Genomic DNA, 22607 nt, shown 5'->3' with positions numbered 1-22607 from the left:
AACTCAAGTGTTAGGGAACAATATCTATGACAAGCAGTTTTATCTCCAGAGCAAGGGGATTACCAGTAAAACAACAATATCCAACAAGTATAAATTCTACACTTTTAAAAGGCAGTTTATCTCTTTATACATACTTATGTTAATTTCACAATGCATCCCTTCCCATCCTGGAAGACAGTCACACTTGTATCTTCCTTGTTGTAGAGCAACACAAGTGCCTTCATTTTGGCATGGATTTCCAGCAGCAGTACATGGATTAATCTATAAACAAAAGATTATATACAAAACGAATATAATGAATATATATATACATATTAAGTAGAAGAGGATTTTTTTTTTGTTTGGAATAAACAAAAAAACTACTTGATGAATTGTAACCAAATTTTTACTGAAGTATTTTGGCATAACTGAGAAGGTTTTTAAATATATTTCATCTTGAAAAAACAATGTTAAAAAGATGGTGCTTCAATGCATGCATACATAGTATGTTGGTACAAACTTTAATGAACTTTGAATTGTGAGCACTATCACTGTGTGAGCTAGGTTTAAACTGAATCATTTAAATCAATCAAATGAATAATATTACAAAAATTATAGAATTAAATTTCTGTTAAATAATATTAAGTAAATTTAAAAAAATTCTGTTTAATAATAATGAGCTTCCCTTGAGGACTGCATGTGAGGCTAGAGTAATGAGCTGATGTGAGCACCTTGTGCGAGGCTAAACTAATCACCACAATCAGCTAGTAACAAATGGGGTACCCCTGGGGTGCTGTTTTAGAAGATGCAATGGAGTGCTCATATAATATCTATGCAAACAATACAATTTTCAAAATTCTAACAGGGTATTTGCATATATATGTATATGTGTATATATTGTGTATACATAAAGTCTGTCTGTTCTTGCATCACGTGAAAACCAACCAAATAGTTGCTTTCAAATTTGCAGGATACATTCATATTTTCCCAGGGAAGGGTTTAAGCCATAGACTGAGGCCCTAGCTCCCTTGAAGGTTAAGATGTTAAAAAATATTCATTACTTCACCCTCCCCCCCTTCAAGGAGAGTGAAGTTGTGAATTAACGATATTCATTAAGGAAAAGAAAGATTAATCCTTTTACTTCATTATAACACTTCTGCCACCATGGCAAAGAAATCAGTTATGAATTTTTTGATGTCAAAGATAAGTACTTTAGTTAACATAGTTACTATTATTCTGTCTTATGTAATTTAGTTTTTCAGGTTTCTAAAAGACTGAATTCTTTAATTATTATTTATCAGTATTAGTTTCACAACCACAAGGATAACGAACAGTGCAAGGGTTCAGGGGCTGGAGCCCTCTGAGTCGATGGGAATGGTGACCAAAGTGAGCTGTGCAAGTGTCCAGGCTGCCGGTCCCTCTAGCAACAAAGGAATGGCGAGTGAAGTGAGCTCTGTGGCCTGGAGTAGGCCCTGTGGCCCCAAGGGACCAGGTTTTGGATAGATGGTCTGGCTAGTATAAATATATATATATATACATACATACACATGCGCACACGCCTACACACCACGCACGCATGCATATTTAGTCACAAAACACGTAGAAAATTTAATTCTGAGAAAATTAATACACAATAACTCTGTTAAATGGGTAATAAACACAAAAAATGTTTAAACAAAACTTGTAGAGAATTTAATTCTAAACAACATGGTGTAAGAAACATTTAATAAAACAAAGAAAAGTTAGAAAAATTTGAATTTTATTTGGAAATAGTACACTAGAACAAAGTGCATTGTAAGTACCAGTTTAAAATAAATGTCCAAAAATGAGCCACCTTTTTCAATACACTTTTTGTCATGCTTCTGTACTGTTTTTTCTTCAGGGCTGTCCTTAAGTTACTCAGTCAAATCCATAGTACGGACAATAAATTCCTCATAAAAATGTAATTTTGTTTTGTATGCAATACTTTTCATTCCATTCCACAAGCAAAAATCTAAAGTTGTTAGATTAGGCAATCTCGGTTGCCAGGAATGTGGACCTCCACAACTGATCCATTTCTCAACGAAATGATGATTTAAGTGAGTGGAAGTGGCCAAAGAGAAAAGGGGAAGCGTGCCATCATGCTAGAAGTATACTATGCATCTCAAAGCTAGAAGAACATTTTCAAGAAGCTGCTGCAATTCTTCTTGAAGCAAGTACAAATAGACCTCAGTACTTAGGCAGCCAGGTAATATGAAAACATGTCCAAACAACTGACTGTGAGGGCGGTACCATACTTTGACGCTAAGTAGGTGTTGAAAATTTCCTTCCACTGTTTATGAGGATTTACTTTTGTCCATGTATGCTCACTGCGTAAGTTGTTGACACCATTTCAAGTGAAGTTTGCCTCATCGGTAAACAAAATGTACTTGTAGAGTTGCCAATTTTATTCCACCAGTTGTAAAACTCTAAGCGAAGCGGACCGACTCCTGGGTATAGATGTTGAACTGGCTGTTTATGACATGGATAAAATTTGTTTTGTCTAAGGGTCCTCCAAACTGTCAAATGCAAAACTCTGATCCACATAGAAAGACATCATGTACCGATGCCTGGACTGCATTGATAATTTCATCAATAACAACGTTGTGTTGGACAGACTGTTTGTAGCTGTTATGAATACTAGATAGTGAACCTGTTTCCCAAAGATTGCAAAACGTCGCACTAACTGTTTTGGGATCTGGAATACTGCAATTAGAAAATGCATTTCATATTCTACTGTATGTAATTCCAGATCTTTTTAAATTTTTTATCAGCAATTTATAATAGTAAATTTTGTTTTTAAAAATGTTTAACATCACCAGAAAAGGATTTGGGTTTTCTTTATATTAAATAAGTACTTTTCAGAGTAATGTAGTAATGTACTGTTTCTAAATAAAATTTTAATTTTCTAACTTTTGTTTGTTTTATTTAATTTATCTTACAACAAAATTAAACTCTCTATAAGTTTTTTTAAAAGTTTATTACCCATTTAACAAAGTTATTATACATCAATCATTAAAAAAAATGTTTATTACCCCAATTTGTTGGTTTTCACTCCAGATTTTTCAAAACCTTCTGCAGATATGGTTCTGGGACCTATTTTATTCAATTTTTCTGGTCAAAAACCATAAGAAATCACTAATTATGGTCCTTAATTAACATCCTAAAAATTTCAATAAGAAATCTGGGTGAAATCTTTCATTAACCGTAACTTGCAAACTAAGCATTTTAGTACATATATTTATATGTACTTTTCCATTATTTTCATGAGTAGAGTAGTTATGAAATTCCTGGGAGAACTTCATGATATGCTCTGTGTATATATATATATATATATATATATATATATATATTCACAAGGGTAGTCAAAAAGTAAGCCATGGTAAATAAAATAAGTAAAAGCCATGGCTCAGGATTTTCAGTCATCCATGATTCTTTTAATTTTCAAAAAGTCTGTACTCACTGGGTTCCACATCAATTGACCAGCATCCACAAAGAGATTCATTTGAAAATTTCCCAGAAGCTTTTGAAATGTTACAAAGTGATTTTGCTTCAGGATAATGCTCAACCTCATGCGGCCAAAAAACAGTCCTATACCTTCAAGATCTCGGTTTTGAGCTGCTGGACCACCTTCCATACAGTCCAGACCTGGCTCCAAGTGATTTTCATCTTTTTGGCTCATTAAAAAAGAGTTGTGAGGGAATCATTATCAATCTGATGAAGAGGCCATAGAAGCAGTGAAAAGGTTTTCAGCACACCAAACTGGAAACTTTCTTCCAGGAAAGAATTCAAAAGCTCATTAAAAGTTGGACTAAGCGCACAGAAGTAGAAGAGGATTATGTTGAAAAATAATGCATGTATCATTTATGTAAATACAAATAAATGTATTGATTTTTTTGAATTTCACTTTATTTTTTGGCTTACCCTCGTATATATACACAGTACAATTACACAGTAAAATTAGTTATTTTTTATAGTTTAATTTTTATTATAGTAGTTATTTTATACACATACATATATATATATATATATGTATTATATACACACACACACACACACACACACACACATATATATATATATATAAAACTCTGTTAATATAAGTGTATTAACTGTGAACTATCTGTTTCAGTACAACTCCCAATTCATGATTTTGCTTATTTTATAAAATTGTTATCTGTTACTAAAAGAATATAGCAATTTAATTATTAAATAGTAATAGGAATTATTAAGCATGTGTAAATTTCAAAATCCTACTTAAAATATACACTAACTACAGCTAGCCAAGTCAAGGTTTCTCTTGTTGAGTTCAGATCTTAGCTATCTCTTAGACTTGGATCCTACTTTTCATTGACAAAGCCATCTAAGATATAAAGAGTTATTTTATTTCCAAGGGATACAATTTTTTTATTAAGTTATTTTCAGTATTAGATTTAAAAACAGTTCCTTCCTGGGCTAAATTCTAATTAAAAAACTGTTTAATTTTTAAACTTCATTAATATTTTAACACATTTACAAGTACACTGAAATTTCATTTTGTTTCTAAGCTGAACAGTGGGAATAGAATAAAACACATCCTGGTATCTTTATATAGGTACTTCTCTTGAAAACTACAATAATGATTTTTGGCAGTTCTGTTATGTGTGTTTGTGCTTGGGCTTGGGCATAACAAATAAGCTTGTCTGTTGAGAACATGACTCCTTAATACATGGAGATAGAACAAGCTTCATTTTTTACATTTTCATTAAATCCCAAAATTCCATGAGTGGTATTAAATAGAAGTGAATTTTCACTTGAGCTAAACTGACATTAGGAAAAACCCATAATATCAATGTAAGGATTCTCCCTAAAATTATAGACAAAAAAAATCACTGTTTCTAATTTTTACTTTTATTTAATTTATTTACTTATTTATTTTTTCTTTAATAACTTAAGTTGATGTATTCCCTGTTATAGAGAGGTTTAACTATTAAAATAAATAATAGAAAAATATCTCAATAGATTTAAAACTCTTTTCTAATCTTTCTATAACTTAGCACATTCTTACCGTAATATCACAGTTTGGACCAGTATATCCTGACCTACAAAGGCAAGTAAAATTACCAAGCCCAGGTTCATCTTTACACATAGCACGTTCCGGACATGTATTGTTGCGACAATCCGATTTCTCTTCTTGACAATTTATACCGCTATAACCTGAAAATGAAAATATTAATGAAGACAAATGTGTATTATAAGTGTAATATGTAACAATATCTACGGTAATGTGTATTATAACTGTAATTTTATGAATGAGGAATATAGTAAAAGCAGTTATCATAGTTCCAGCATAAAGTACAATTACATGATAGTGACAATTGTCAGAAAGAATCCTTTTTCACCAACAGTATTCTACAATATATTAGACTTGTAAGAATTTTAATTAAGACACTTACTGTCAGTAGCTATGATTAGGTTTTTCCAAGCAGGTACTTTTCACTCTGATATTGAATATTTTTAATGTTCTTTATTATCTACAGATTTTGATTCAAAAGAGAAGTAGCAGGTGGATGTGGTATAAGTAAAGATGTATATTTGATAAATTGGAAGAGGAGGAGGAGGAGGAAGAATTTCAAACCTTGCTACTTTACTTGGAGTCAAAGTATCGTTTAAGATATTGTTAGGCTATAAGTGAATGCATTTAATAAAGAGATGAAGATAATTTATTATAATATATGAAATTGGATGAAATAGTAATAAAAATCACTTCACAAGGTAACAAAAATTTTGATTGATATTAATTTTTGATATGCTATTAATTATATCACTGTGATATTTGAAATTCAAATTCTTTATTTCCACTAAAATTCACATGTACAATTATTATGCATCATTCTATAACAACTAGTATTCCCAAATAAGAATATACAATATAATGCTAAAAATTTTCAATTTAAATACAAAAGACAACTTTTAGTCATTAGTGAAAAAAAGTGGTTAGGTACTATATGAATTAAGAAAATTGTGAAGAGGCATCTTCAGAACAGTTCAAAGAGCAGGTAGATGGCAGGTGAAAAAAAAATACAAAAAGAAATCAATAATAAAGTGAGTATTACTCCATAATTTATTACAAAATGTAGTTCCTAACTACCGTATAATGCACTTCCTGCATTCCTAAATTCAACTCAAGCCTGCCACAAGAAATCTTCAATATCAAACAGAAAAAGCCAAATTTTAAGCCACCTTCAATGCAGTATATGTAAAGAATCTTAATATAAGCCTCAAAATTTGCTTGTGACAACAACCATATTCCTTGATCACAACCTGACCAAATAAACAAGGGAATTTGCAATTTTCTGCCTTCCCCTAATGGAAAAAATACGCATAACGTGAAAATATTGATTAATCTTTATCAAAAAAATTTCTTTATCATATTTTTGAAGAACCATGTAAAATTAAACTAAATTGATGTTGTGTTTGAGTGATTTGTAGATTTATTTACACAGTACATTAATTATTTTAAAATTAATAATCAAGTTTTTTTTTATTGAGGAGTAAGATGAAATGCAATTCATTTTTTTTTTTAATTTGGAAAGCAAGTTGTAAAATATGTTAAATAAACTATTTTATATTTTATCTGTGTATTCACCTTTTGATTCAATAAAAAGTTTCCACTTTTCTTTTTGTAGTACATTTAGACATGAATGTGAGGCTTCAACTTATTTTAAAAAGATCAACTGTACCCTAGTCATACCAGTATAAAATCTGTTATAGCATCATGCACCACAAAAAATTTTGTGTTTTTTTGTCAATTCATTGAGATCATATTTTTCTGTACATATAATTTTGGCACTATGCAATGCAATATTTCTTAAACATAATTTACTTGCATTGTGGTACTGAAAAGTGATATTTAAGATATTTTTTTAATTTACTATTTGTAATAATCTTTGTTATTTATGATTTTGCTCATTATTATTTTATACCACATCTAAACAAATTGAAAGAAATATTTAAATACTACATATTCGAGTAATATTTACTTCTTGAATACTGTATTTAAATAAGCCTTACCTGGTTTACATTGACAACGATAACCTTGAGGAAGGTCAATACAAGTTGCACCATTATGACAAGGCTGAGATGAGCATTCATCTATATCAATCTCACACCGTCGTCCTGAGAATCCAGCAGGACAGAAGCACTGCATAACATGCCCTGAAACATATTTTTTATTAATATAAAACAACTATAAAGTGGAAAAAATGTCAAAAATGGTTCAGAGATAAAAAAACCTCTTCACAATTATATACAAGAATAATCATCTATAACAACTTCTAGGATAACTTTTTACATATTAAAATGAACTGTTCCGTATATTCTGTATATAAAAAAAAAATATTTAAATCAGTTCCTATTATACTATACACAGAAATTAATATATAGTATTATATAAAAATCTATTTATTACAGGACCTGCTAAACAAGCCAACATTTTTTTAAATTATATTTTGTCTATTTAACAGTATTACATATTATGCAAATACAGAAAGAGGCTAGGTGTTAAATTTTTTAAATAAAGGCAAATGGGATTTGCTTGAAAAATTTGTTTAATCTTGGTAAAAAATTCCACTTAACTAGTGACTTATGGTAAATACCCTATGATCCTGTAGCAAAATAATTGGTCAAGAAGTCAGGGGAATTTCTAAGCCAATAACAATTACTAGAAAACTAACCATGGGAATAGTGACATAATTAATAAAACAATTATTATGACTGGGTTTTTTGAGAACTTTGAACTTGTATACTTAAGTGTCAAATGCATGTCTTTTTTAAGTTGTGCTAAAATTTGCACAATCAAGTTGGTGATAATTATGTTGTGTGTGAACAAATGAATGATGATTGAATTAAAAAATGTAGAAGTTAATTAAATATAGAATGTTAAATGTAGAATTAACAGAAAAAACTTCATAGAAATTAATATATTAATTATTTAGAATTAATACAAAAAGTGTGATACAGAATCAACATTTTATTGTAACTAAAAAAAATATTAATCACTATGATTTTAAGGTAAAAGGCTATTTCGAGAAAAATCACATATAATTATTATAACCTAATATATAAATATGAAAGTTTGTCTGTTTGCAACAGCATCACGCAGGAACCAACCAACCAATTGCTTTCAAATTTTCAGGATACATTCATGTTATCCCCAGGGAAAGTTTTAACTCATAGAGCAAAGCCTTAGCCCCCTAGGGGGTGAATTTGTTAAAGATATTCATTAAAGAGAAAAAATTAATCCTTTTACTTCATTATATATGAAGTATAGTTCATTATATATGAATAATAGTTGGGTATACCCATATTACAGAAACAAAAAGTACATTTAACAAAAAGTACATTTTTATTATTAAATTATAGATCATTTACCCAAAGGAACACACAATCCACCATGCTGGCAAGAGTTTTCAGTACACTGAATAGCCTGGCATTCATCTCTGGAAGAAGATCCTGGCCCTGCGGTTTTGGTGCTTGTACTACATTCTATACATGTAGTCTGACCACTTAATGGCTGGTAGAAGTTTACTGGACATGAAGCACAAGGTGCAAGACCTGTATCTGAATATTGCCCTGGAGGACACTTGGCTGAAAATTTAAACAAAAGTAGTATTTATTAAATAATAGTAAAATTTAAAATCTCTAATTATAACAATGTATTACATATAAAGAGGGAATCAACAAAATTACTGCTGATTAATTTATTTATTATTTTTTACTCTTTAGTTATAATATTTCTTAATAACTTTTAGAACTCACTATCTTTCATAAAATTAAACTTTAAATCAAATTTTTTTGTTAATGGTTAAACTTCCCACAACTCTTGACATTTAATCAGTTGATTATTACTAAGAATATTAGGAATTCCGAGGTATAAGACATAAAATAACAAGTTATTTCAATCTTAATTAAAGAAAGCTGTCATTACAAAATTCAAATTAACCCTCTGAGAGTGGGAGTACAGTCAAATTTACTATGGTTGCTATCAGTGCAGGTCAGGAGAATGGATTATTGTACATAACACTATTGTAGAATCCATTATGTTAATAAAATAAAATAATCAATACACATTTTCACAATCAATTTCTTCAGAAAAATAAAGTAAAGAAAAGTTTTTGAAACTAAGATTAATTCATACAGCAGTTCAGTTACATCACTGTTAATATAATGCTCCAATATTTAATGCTTACATTAATTAGCAACTTCATAGTGAAAGTAAATTAAAAAAAAAAAACAATTAGTATGTTGGAAATTAATAAAATAACCATCATATACCCTAACCAAAATTGTAAATTGAAATAAAATACAATATAAAAATACATGTGCATGCATGCACACATAACCCCCTCCCACCCCCACACACACACACACACATACTTTCTCTGTAAACTAAAATTTTATTTCACTTAATCTAAAATTATTAAATGCTTAAAGAAGATATTTATGCTACAAGATATAAAAATATTCAATAATAACTTACTGTCAATATTTAGTAAACAAAAAGTATAATAACTGTTTTAAAAAACTAGAGAAAGTGTTATCACTGCTAATAAACAAATTTATGATTAATAATTAAACTTTTAGTGACACTGCAAATCATCTACTTAAATTTTTTTGTTAATGTACATTTACTTACCTCTGCAATACTCTCGGCCGGGAGCAGATGGCTGATAAGTGTAGGTATTGGCAGGACAGGCTTGGCAGTCTTTAAATCCTCCAGTTGGAGGTTCTGATGTGTAACTATTACGAGGACATTCCAAACATGGTACTAATCCTGTAGGACTGTATGTTCCATAGCCACAGACTGGTACGCACTCTAACACACTTTTTGAACCTGCAAAAATTGTTATGATTAAAAATCTATACACCTAAATTTTTAATAAATTAATTTTTTCAGAAGTATAAATTAATATTAATAAGAACTAGATAAATGAAGTAGATTGTAATAGGCAGTAGGTGTATACCTTTTTAATGTTTACGTTTTATATATATATATATATGTATAAAACCTTTTATTACAAAATAAAGCTACTTTTGTAGCCTATATAGAAGCCAATACAGTTATTTCTTTTTAAATAAGTAAAATAATTTACCCAAAAACAATTTTTTTATTCTATAGACAAATAAAATATTAAATACTTTGCAATTGAAATTATAAATTAACAGATTAACCATAAAATTGAAATTCTCATTCAAATCCTAGTATCTAGATCAACTTACTCCTTTGTTGAATAATTATTTTTTTCAATTTTTCACTTAAGTGCAGCTGAAAAATGTTAAAGGAAAAAATTAATGTAATTAGATTGCAAAATGAAAATAGAACTGCAAAAAAAATAATTTTCTACACAGTACCTTCTTCTTTAGTATACGTTCCTATAGGACATCTGATACAGGATCCTTGCCTGTCTCTATCTTGATAAAATCCCCGAGGACATAATGAACATGATTTTTGTTTAGCTACAGCATAAGTACCAGCAGGACAATGTACTGCAAAAAAATTCTGAAATTACTTTTACAATTTGATGAAAAATATAACTGAAAATAAAAAAAAAAAAAAGTTACAATAAAAAACCGTTGTTATATTGAGGTTGAATAAAGTGAACATTGAGCTCAACAATAAAATAACTATATTACAGACGCAGATATAACAACATATTTACTAGCTCACGTCAACACAAAGTAAATAGAAAACTTCAATTAACATAAAAAACTGATCAGAAATTAAAAAAAATGGATTCAATGTAGCCGTCACAGCAAAAAATAAAAAGCAAACCTCACACAGAAAACACAATCCTAAAATATATAAACTAAATTGTTCACACTGCACATTGTTCAGTACTGAAGAAACAGAATACAGCCTTAAAGACACCGTGTGTACATAAAAAACATTGTCATCATTTGTAACCACTTTATAAAAAACAGATCATTAACATACCGACATTGACAACCAACTGGGACATTCTAGTACACTCAAAATAAGGATGATCACTTTTAATCAAATTTGAATGTTATAAAATATAACAGAAATTTACGATGTACTAAATAAATAGACAATTAAAATATATTTTCAAACTTTATTCTGAAGTACATGTTTCTCCATTTCTTTTAAATTTATAAACATAAAAAACTACCTGAGATAATATCAGCTGACAATACAGCAAAAATTAAACATAACACCATGTCACCACAGGTGAACATAAAAGTGATCAATTAAAAATCACTGACTATGAAGAAAGTTTACAAGGTATTAGTTTAATGTAAATTTGATTCATTTTGTCATATAAAATTAATAGTTTTTGTTTAATTTTCATTGTCTAACGTCAAGGAAAAAAAATTTGACAAAAGATTCCAAGAACTTTTTTTTAATAGATGAGATCTGTTACAATATAAAAAGGGAAGCTTGTCACTAATCATTACACAAAATCTATTTCAAAACTGACTTTCAAGTGCCTGTTAAAAAAAAACAAAACTAAAGATAACAATTTTACTACATGCATAAATTACTTGTGTGTGTGTGTATTTATATATATATATGTGTGTGTGTGTGTATGTATGTGTGTGTGTGTGTATATATATACATACACACACACACACACACAAGAAATTAAAAAATAATAGGTAATTTATGATAAAAATTATCTTCACCTCACAGTCATAATCCATTTTCAAGTACAGTTTAGCATGACATCAGCTTTTGGAGACCCTAGTCAAGGAACTCCAATATCAGTATACCCATTCAAGTGTTCAAGCAAAGCCTTTGTGTGATTTGGCCGATAGAATGGAGTGTATATTAAGGTACTGAAGAACATCCTAACACCAAGTTACCCAAACATTCTGTGTTGAAGCTTGAATCACAATAAATTTGTTATATTATTTTGTTCACAGGTTTCATATACTCTGTGAGTAAAATTACCTTGTGCTCTCAAACCATCATTTTTCATTCAGATAGGACCTAATTTAATTTTATTGGCTCATCCTCTCTCTAAATTTCTTGCAGCAATCTTCCAATCATAACATTATTACCATAAACTCGATACAATCAACACTAAATTTTATCAATATTGTGTCCTTGGACCTCACAATCTGCAGGAACAACAAAAATGGGTTCCATGCTTTAATGAATGCTGCTTTGCCAGCACTGAACAGAATGAATGGAAGTGAGCATGTATTAAAATTATGATTAACCACTAACTATTGTGCATGTCCCATGCTGCAGTGACAACTGATTTAATTTCAACAACCTGAAGACTCACATTTTTGTTCCACTCATCAGTGATTTTTGTGCATCATCATAAAAATTATTGATCATACAAACTCAGTAGATACTAATAAAAAAATTAATCATAACTTCCCTCTGATCTGCTAAAAATGAATACCATACAAAATATAGCAGCTTATATGCAGTTACAGTTAGTTATATGCTGAATGAGTTCTAATTCTATATTTCATAAAAAAAATCAGAGATGAAAGTCTCTTATAAACTATCTATGCAGATAATGAAATTTATGCTTTATCACTAAAAGAAAAACTACTTGACATTACATTTTATAATAATACTAACTATCTCAACTTGATAAGATGAATAGTCCTGTCCAAAACTGGACACATTTAATTTCAGATAAAACTGAATATTAAATTGATATATTATATAAAAACTGATTATTGTATCAAAAAAATAATTCTGGTATTAAAAGTTATAGACCTTTTTATATTCCTGCCTCTTACATGAATATATGTTATTTTATTAAAATACTGAGACCTTGGTTCATCAGTGGAGAATAGTACTTTGTGACTTTAAAAACATTACACAATATAAAACAGTGTTCACACTGTTACAACAGTTCTGAGTTTATAATTAAAAGTTTATTCAGTGAAGGTAGCAACAGTACCACCTAACAAGAGATCTCACTCAGTCTAAGAATTTTACCTACTCATCTAATATTTATTTCTTATTTTATTTTCATAAATGTAGAATTTTTCCATAGTAGAAATGCTATTTTCCTTTGTTATTAAATATATATATATATAAATAGTTTACAATATTTTAACATACCAAATTTGTATTTGCTCATTTTTACAGGTTCATAAATTTAAGGACTATTTTCATATCTGTAGAAAAATTGAGACTGAAATAAAAAATTTGAGTTTGATGGCTCAGATATATGGGTTGTGGTATGACATTAAGTAAAGCAAGTGATTGCTGAATAATAAGAGAACAAGTATCAATCATTATCTACAATTCTATTTATTATATACATTTATAAGACTAAGACACTTCTTATAAATGACATTAGATCAAGGAAAATTAAGAAATATCTGCCTCAAATATTGACCAAGAATCTAATCAAAACCCCTTGACTAGCCTTTTTCTGTGACTGTTTGCAAAATTCTACTGTGAGAGCCCAAGTGGCCAAAGACCAACTGGACTTTATAGATCCATAAAAAAAATAATATCATATCAAAGAGTAAAAAGGAAAAACTTTTTCTGAAGGAGGGTTTCCAACTTCTTTGCAGGAGACCCACAATTTCAAAGCTGATTTTGCCCAATACTTCACAGTTTCAAAACATCAGTGAGCAATATTACTATGTACAGAATTTTTAAAAAAGCTTGTAGTCTTTAATAACAAACATTTTACATCAAATAAAATTTGCAGCATAAACAGTTAAATTAAAAACAAAGAAAATATACTTACAGCATCTTGGAACATTGCTAGTGTCCATATTCAAGACTTCACCGACATTACATGTGAAACCTTTTCCAATAGATGACTTGAGAGCTCGAAGAGGTGGACATTGATTTCCAATCGCAGAAACGTTTATGAGAGGTTCAATTACTGCACTTGCATGTGGCACTGACAGATCAAAAATGAGATTAAGTGTAGAACCACATAGATCATATAGTTGCGGTTGTTTGACAGCAGGCAAGATAACTAATATGAAGTCCATCTGAAATAATTATAAATAGTTAAAAATATGCCAGAAAAATCTAAATATTGATGTAAAAATTAATAAAATAAAAATTTTATCATCGTCTAAAAAATAAGTAAAATCTTATTAACTCTTAAGTGGTGTTATAACAAAAAACACCATTTGCCCAACTTCAGGTTTTCAATGTTTGATAAATTTAAAACCATATAGCTCTCCTGCAGTTTTTATCCAAAAAATTATACAGTGCAATTATAAAGGCCTTAAAATAATTTGCACAAAAAATCTAACTGACTAGTTGACATTTTTGGCTGAAGCATATTCACTAAGTAAACAGGCTTTGAGATGGCTTTATGATAAATGACATTATGAGAGAAACTGAGAGATTTAGGAGGGGTTTGAGAAGCACAGAAATGAAACATAACTGATTTTCAATCTTGACTTTATATTGAAAACATTTTTTTTTTTCCATTTGAGTATAGTATTACACTATCCTTATTAATACAAATCAAGGATCATTTTTTGTATTTTTTGTAACAGTATATTTATAGCAGTGATATACCCCAAGGTTGCCAAATCAAAGTATGACTTCAATCAACAACAAATGTCAGTCATGGGACAGAATCAGAAATCCAAAAAAATTATTACATTGTTGACAATAATTATTTAGTTTCACTGTTGTAGTAATTGCAAATTAGAAATATTTACATAGTAAATTTAAAATTAAATATATATTAAAAAAAATAATATCAGAAATAATAAAAATAGGTAGAATGATAAGATACAGATCAATATTAATAAAAACTTAAACAACCAGATACCAGTAACAAGAATTACTGATATCCAAATAACAAGAACTGTTCCTGTTTATTTCCTATTTATTAGTATTATATTTTTTTTTATGATCATTATTCAGTGGAATGTTAGAGGTGTACGGTCCCGCATTGAAGATATTGAAGAACTGGTGCACGTACATGATCCGATTATCATGTGTTTCCATGAAACTTATCTTCTACGACATGACCCAATAGCACTCAGAGGATATTCCTGTGAGAGATACGACTGTGTTAGATGGTAGAGAGAGTGGTGGAGTGCCTATTTTCATGAAAGATGAGGTTTCGGCTACAAGGATTCAACTGACCACTCTCGTTCCTGCTGTTGCAGTGAAGATCTCTGTCCCCTTCAAGTTACATATCTGCAATCTGTATCTCTCACCGAACACTGAGTTCGGAATATCTCAAACCTCCTCACACAAATACCAATAGGAGACTTCAATGCCCACCATGTTTCTTGGCGCTCGACTTTCTGCTCCACTCGAGGAAATATAGTACACAATGTGAGACAAGACTTAGGCCTTTGTTTGCTGAATAATGGATCTTATACATTCATGTCTTTATCATCTGGTACTATGTCTACATCGATCTCTCCATATGCTCACCGAATTTACTCCCTCATTTTGATTGGTCTGTTAGTAATGATTTTCACCGCAGTGACCACAAACCAATTATTATTGGTTTCGGTGTGAGCCACGAGATAAGGAGAAGGCCACGGAGGTGGATTGTTGAAAAGGCAGATTGGGATGGATATAATAAAGCCTTCCAATCACAATATGATGTCGGTATGAACATCCTTGAGCAATGTTCTTCTTTTACATCCATGATACTTGAAACTGCCAGCAGATATATCCCAAAAACATCGGGTAATCCTAAACGTCCTTCCGTTCCATGGTGGAATGATGATTGCAAATGTGCTATTAAGAATCGACAGCGGGCACTATGCAAATTCAATAATAGACCTAAATCTGAACATCTAAATTTGTACCGCAGGGCTAGAACAGTATGCCGTCGGGTCTTCTTGAATGCTAAGAGGAATTCATGGACGAAATATGAGAACACCATCTCATGTACAACTCCCACGTCTACAGTGTGGAAAAAAATCCATGCAATTTTCAGATCACCAAGGCAATCTATCCACGGTCTCATCGATGAAGGAGAACCCCTTTCATCATCTTCGGCTGTAGCAAATACTTTAGCAAAATCTTTCCGCTCGGTGTCTCTCACTTCATCATACAGTAACGACTTTCAGAGGTACAAAGCACAGATGGTGCTTATTGGCAATATTGGTGTTTTGGTTGGTAAATTGAACACTCCATTCTTATTTAAAGAATTGTTGCACGCACTTAAGAACTCACATGACACTTTCCCTGGACCAGACAACGTTCACCTTTGTATGCTTTCACACCTTCCTAACTCAGCACTACAACATCTTTTAAATATTTACAATGGTTTAGTCTCCGAACAAGTCTTTCCGCCCGGCTGGTCAGAAGCGTTTGTTATACCAGTACTAAAGCCTGGTAAAGACAAAACCGATCCCTCAAGCTACCGCCCTATTTCTTTAACAAGCGTGTTGAGTAAAATAATGGAGAGAATGGTAAACCGCAGGCTTGCATGGTACTTGGAGAAACATGACTTTCTTTCTTCGGAACAGTGTGGTTTCGGACAAGGAAGATCTTCCATTGACCATTTAGTGTCAATGGAGACAGCCATACAAAACGCGTGCCTGAACCGCCAACACCTCGTTGCTATCTTCTTCGATATAAAAAAGGCGTACGACAAAGCCTGGCGACGTGGCATTCTTAACACCCTTAGAAGATGGGGAATCAATGGCAATATGCTTGCTTTTATCCGGGGATTCTTAAATCACCGAACGTTTCGTGTTCGTGTAGACGATTGACTTTCAGACAGTGTTGTCTCGGAAAATGGAGTACCTCAAGGTAGTGTATTACGTGCCACCTTGTTTTCTGTGGCCATAAACAGCATTACCAATTGTGTACATGCTCCTGTCTCATGTTCTCTATTCGTTGACGATTTTGTTATTTACGTTGCGAGCCGCTCAACACCCACTGCGGAGCGACTGATACAGAACACTATATTTCACCTTGAGGCTTGGTCAAGAACTACTGGTTTCACGTTTTCACCCGACAAATTGAAATGTGTAGTCTTTTCTCGGCTACGGAATCCTTCTAATCCGCGGGTTTTTCTGAACAGAGAGCTTATTGCTGTCTCTCCTTACGTCAAGTTTCTAGGTTTGCTTTTTGATAGCCGTCTTACTTGGGTCAAACATGTAAAGGGACAAAATGTTCCAAACTTTTAGATATGATGCGGGTCCTTAGTAACATCAATTGGGGAGCCGATCAGTCATGTATGTTACGTTTTTACTATTCCGTTGTTCTTTCCCGTTTAGATTATGGTTGTGTCGCCTACTCTTCAGCTCGTCATACCGTGCTTAAAATGCTGGACGGTGTACATCCGCTTTTCTTCGCCTTGCCACAGGTGCGTTTAGATCAAGCCCTATCGCAAGCTTACTTGTAGATTGTGGCGAGCCATCACTTTGGGGTAGACAAGATCAGCTTTTGTTACCTTATTTTGCCCGTCTCAAAGGACAGCCAAATCACCCGGCTTTTGACCCAGTTCTTAGGAATCCTAATTTAAGGAAGTATGAGAACTGTCCACGCTGTACTGTGCTTGTGGGTGTCCGTACCCGGCGTCTGTTCCAGCATATAAATGTTGACACTCCCTCGTTCTTTCCATCATGTTCATGCTCATATCATCATGTTTTATATAGTTTCTTTATTCGATTATTTTAACTTTTATATTTTAACAACTTCGTTTGTGGTATTAGTTTTGAGTTTTATTTTGCCTTCTTGACTTGTTTTAATACATTTTCATTATATGATTAATATTACTTTTACACCTTATAAGCTTTATTATTTTGGAGTTATTTTACCCTTTTATTAATAAAATTCCGGGCGATGATAACGCCCAGGCGTTTTTCGCCCACAAAAAAAATAAATAAATAAATAAAAAAGGGAACTGTTCCTTCTTTTGTTATTGAACTTGCATCTGCACCAAGAACCCAGAGTAGCAGGGCAGATTGGCTGTGGTCACAATGATAAATTCTTGCTGAACTAGAGGGTTGTGGAAATAATAAAAAACTGATATGTTAAGGAACTAATGAAGTTCTGACCAGCATAGTGGAATAATAACATCTTAGCCTTTTATTCAGAATGTCCTGGTTTTGAATTCAGTTGTTTGGTATATTACACACAATACAAATTTTCCAAACCAAACTTCTTGTTATCTAAGTTAAATAATATTTTTAAAAATATAATGATCATTAAGTTAATAACAAACCTGTACTAAATTTTCTTCAAGTAGCTGAGGTTTGGCATTTAAGAATGAAACACTCATGTTAACATTAACTGCAGAACATCTGTGGCTCAATATTTTGTCCAGTTCTGGATAATACTGGCTCATATGATCTGCATACTGGTCTAAACAAGGTTGAGCAACAACACCATTTGCACGATAAACTGCAGTGGCAATTACTTGATAGTCTGCCTGCTGAGTATCTGTAAACAATTTCATTATATTTAATAACTTATTTGTATGTTGCTTCCTAACTAAAAATGTTTGGTTGGGTAAATAATAATGTTAGTAATAATAAAAACAGTGTACACATATTTTATATCTGTGCATACATTTACCTTCTTCTCGCTAATCTGTGAAAATTAGTATTGCAATCTCTTATAAATATATTATAATAATTATATAAAAATTATTAACAAATTACTAGTTCATGTGTAAGAATGTGTGTAGGGGAGGTGAGCATATGCACATGCATTTGTGTAGATTGTGTACCCTCTCCCTTATCCTTACCCTTACTAATAACATGTATGCGTAACAGAATTTTACCAAACATCACTCAGTTTAAAATCATAAAAATCTGCTTTAGAGTTGTTATTAGAAAATGACGTCAAAACACAATCTTAAATGTGTTAAAAACATCATATTCTAACAAAGGAGGATCTAGGAGAACATTCAGAACATACAGCACTTTTTTGCAGTGATCCAGAAATAATGAAGTTAATGATGAAGGTAGTAAAATATAATAAGATGTAATAAGTTTACTAATAATTATAAATATATTTTAATGATTTCATAAGTACATGCCATTTATAATTTCGTGTTATATCATCTATATTTTATTGTACTCAGGGTGGAAAGGGATGTGGAGGAAAGTATAGCTTATTTATGCTATTATTTCAGCTCAACAAAATTAAACAAGAAGAAATTTTTTTAACATGTCATTGAAATAATTAAAAGATAAATTATTCAATTCAAATTCTACAATAAGTGATTTATGCAGACATTGTACAATATGACTGTCAATACATGCATAAAATATTATGTTTCTAAAATTGTTATTATTGTATTACAGCTTTTCTTGTAATTTTATTGATTTACTTACATTTTTTTTCGTTGTCCATTACTACTTACTTAACAGTGCAGTATTCTAATTATAATCTACCTATAATAAAAGGATTAATACAGTGAAGATGTTAAATATTTTATACTTTACTTGTGTAGTAAATATATGAAACTCATTATTTTTAATAATGATCTTCATAACTACTACCACCTGGTTGGTGGTGGTACTGGTTGCCAGCAGCAACTGTAGTGTGCAAGAACATATACAGAGTTCTTGGTTGATGTCCATGAAACACAAAAAATCTATAAAGGTAGCTCTGAGAGCTTGGTAGGATATGCTTTGATGTAAATCTTAATCTGTATCACCACTTGTTTATGTTGACTTGACAACATTACTTCGAAGTTACAAGTGAATGTTCAATCTTTAATCTAATATACACAACTTGCTGCCTCAAAAGCAGTCTCCTACTCCGATTTTAACTTTTTTGTAAACTCTGTCTATGATCTGTGTCAAGATTGTTTTACTTTTGTAGAAACAGATTTAAATCACAAGAGCTAAACTGGGCATAAAGGATTCAGATTCATTAGTGGATCTTGAGTGTTTCTTTCCCAACATCTGAAAATTGTACAGGACTGTGTTTTAAAAGTTTTTGTTTTTGATGGAGTACACAAAGTACCACAAGAATAGTTTGCACAAGGGGTTGAGTTTCCTGATTAAGATCAGTTTCATGAACTGATTATAATCTGCTCATAAGATTTGCCACAAATCAGGAAAGATCTTATGTAGTGCTGATAGTATCGAACATTCACTTAAATAACATATTCAGTGCTATAGACAGAGAGACTATGCATGACATGTATCTACAGTACACCATTAGCATATGCCATTTTAAAATCATCTGTTAAAAACCCTGCAACAGATGATTCTTACTTATTATCTAATATTTACATATATTCATGAACTTCTTGTAGCATTTATGTTTAACTCAATCTGTTTGCAAAACAAATATATAATAGATGTACTCAGCAAACGTAGAGTATTGACATGGAATAAATAAATAAATTGCAAATAATTAAAATTTTGGTTAAAGTATAGTGCAAACAGTGTTTGACACTGAATTTAATAACATTAAGCTCTTCATTTAAAACAATTTTTAAAATTAAGCTGAATATTTGGCTTTCTGCAGCATATAGAACTTAAATTATAAATCTTGTTCTGTTATATAACTCACTAAGTTACTTAGGATGCAGATATTTGAAATGGTTATGATAAATGCTACTTTAGCTTACATCTAAATAACAATTCAATTTTGGGTAAAAATATAAATAAATTTAATTAATTATTCAAAGTTAGTGAGGGTAAACAAAAGTGTTCCTACAAAAACTGCAACAAATTCATTAAAATTATTAGAAGAGTAGTTTCATAAATAGAAGAAAAATTTAATTTAAAAGTAAATTCTACCTTCAGAAACACAGTCTGGAACAACTGAAGTTGGTACCCAAGGACTCTTTAGTTCACAAGTGAATGTTTTCACTGGCTCTCCATCTGTAAATCTAAAAAATATGAACAAATTAGATAATTAAGAAATAAAATTAAATTAAAAATTATGATCACAAGTGTTTAATATTACAACTTCTTTTAAGGGTGCAGTTTCAATACATAATGGAATTTTAAATTTTACTTCATTATAGTAACAACTTTGTTTGTGTTTATAAAACAAAGGAGATAGATAAAAGAACGAACCACTGATGAGTCAAAATCATTTATAACAGTAAAGTTCATATAGTAGGTGGAATAAAATAAACTGTCAGTAGGATATAATTTTGTAAGGTTATATTCACTGTTTTTGATTTTTCAAAAGCAGGCAACTATTGAGTTATGTTTAATAAATTATTCAAAGAGAACAATTTAATGCTTAATCATGTTATATAACTGAAATGGGCTTACAATGGTTGGTGGTGCCAATCCTTTCAGGAATCTATGAAAAAAGACCACTACTCTGAAAGTAAACAGAGAGAATCTACTAGTCTTCTTACTACAAATAAGATATAAATAGTATTTAAACAAAGTGTACCTAATTCTATACTGCGTAAAGGAAGCTGGAATACACTTATGGTTGGGTTTTTTGAGAAATATCACTGTCCAGTCAGTTAATCATGCATTTCCTTGATTTATATGAGTAATTAATTAATTTTTTTTAAATAATATAATTACACTTAAAATAATATGTTAATTTCATTTATTGATGTTAAAATAGTTTGGAAATTCAGCAAACCTGAGGTGTGCTGAGTATCTGAGCTTATACTGTTTATTTATTCAGTAACTTATTAAAATTTATTCTTCTTTACTAGCCTGAGTGTAATAAAAATTACCACTTTAGCAGAAAAAATTTAATAAATCTGGAAGAATTTGGTTAGTTTTTTGTATATACTGCAGTTTCATTAAAAAAAATTGAAAAATAAATAAATAAATAAATTACATTTAAGTTAGGAAAAGAAATATATATATAACTTATTTTCCTGTTTTTTAAAGATATAAAAGTGATTATGTATGTATGTACTGTATGTTAAACATTTTTTTTTTTTTGTAAATAACATTTACTAAACCCACTTTTACAAAGAGATCAAGCTGATTGACATAATTTTTTTTTTCAATCCAATAAGTAAACATTTTTCTATATTTTTTATTGTCTGTCAGTTTCAAATTCATGAAAAATGTTTAGATTATTGATTACAAAAATGGGAAATTTTTAGCAAGTACGATTAAAATTTTATTTGTTGAAACAGAATAGATGATGCTAGGTTTTTCTTTATATACCTGATGTACTAAATTACATAATATATAGTAACAAATACTTTATTAGTGAAGGAAAGCAAACTTATAAAGTTTGTTGACAGTTAAAATTGATTAGGGTAGAGCTAAGTTTCTTTCAGTAAATAAATTTATTAATTGCCAACTAGTCTAGCTCAAACTAGAATATTAAGTGCTGTGTAACAATAAATTATTGTTTTATTTTTATAAGTATTATTATTGATATCATGATAATAATTTTTCTTTACCTGAATCCAGGATTGCAAGTAGCAATACATTGTAGCCCTTTCTCTCCTGGTAAGCAGTTCAGAGCACCGTTTGTAGGAGGTTTTAGTTCCCAGTCAACACAAGGTGTGGCTTGTACCGACACCTGTTATAAATAAATAAATTAAATAATTATAAATTATAACTTATAATTAAAATTATAAACTTTTCATAAAAAAGAAAAAATGATAACCTTCATAAAAATTTTACAAGAAAACCAAGTTTCTTTATAAAAATACTTTTGGACAGAGTAAGTTAATTTTTTTTAAATAATTACAAAACTAGTTCAGTAAAAAGTG

At 30.5% G+C, this 22607-nt stretch overlaps 1 protein-coding gene across 2 annotated transcripts in view; it reads right to left on the bottom strand.

Moving 5' to 3' along the window:
• The window catches only part of uif (sushi, von Willebrand factor type A, EGF and pentraxin domain-containing protein uif), a 382421-nt gene that overhangs the window by 97161 nt on the left and 262653 nt on the right, over window positions 1-22607 (bottom strand). For both annotated transcript variants that reach the window (XR_012756945.1, XM_075370063.1), the window contains exons 31-40: window positions 22293-22414; window positions 20695-20786; window positions 18156-18373; window positions 13731-13983; window positions 10390-10524; window positions 9674-9871; window positions 8410-8625; window positions 7051-7194; window positions 5045-5193; window positions 135-261 (exon numbers count right to left, since the gene is read on the bottom strand). Coding sequence is in view for 1 of the 2 variants with exons in the window: in XM_075370063.1 (XP_075226178.1) it covers window positions 135-261; window positions 5045-5193; window positions 7051-7194; window positions 8410-8625; window positions 9674-9871; window positions 10390-10524; window positions 13731-13983; window positions 18156-18373; window positions 20695-20786; window positions 22293-22414 (1654 nt within the window). In the remaining variant the exon portion in view is untranslated. The remainder of the gene's footprint in view (window positions 1-134; window positions 262-5044; window positions 5194-7050; window positions 7195-8409; window positions 8626-9673; window positions 9872-10389; window positions 10525-13730; window positions 13984-18155; window positions 18374-20694; window positions 20787-22292; window positions 22415-22607) is intronic.

The sequence above is a fragment of the Lycorma delicatula genome, chromosome 1 (assembly GCF_047948215.1).
Source record: "Lycorma delicatula isolate Av1 chromosome 1, ASM4794821v1, whole genome shotgun sequence".
NCBI classification, from domain to species: domain Eukaryota; kingdom Metazoa; phylum Arthropoda; class Insecta; order Hemiptera; family Fulgoridae; genus Lycorma; species Lycorma delicatula.
Note: the sequence above shows the minus strand (reverse complement) of the source record. Positions and strands in the feature narration are given on the sequence as shown.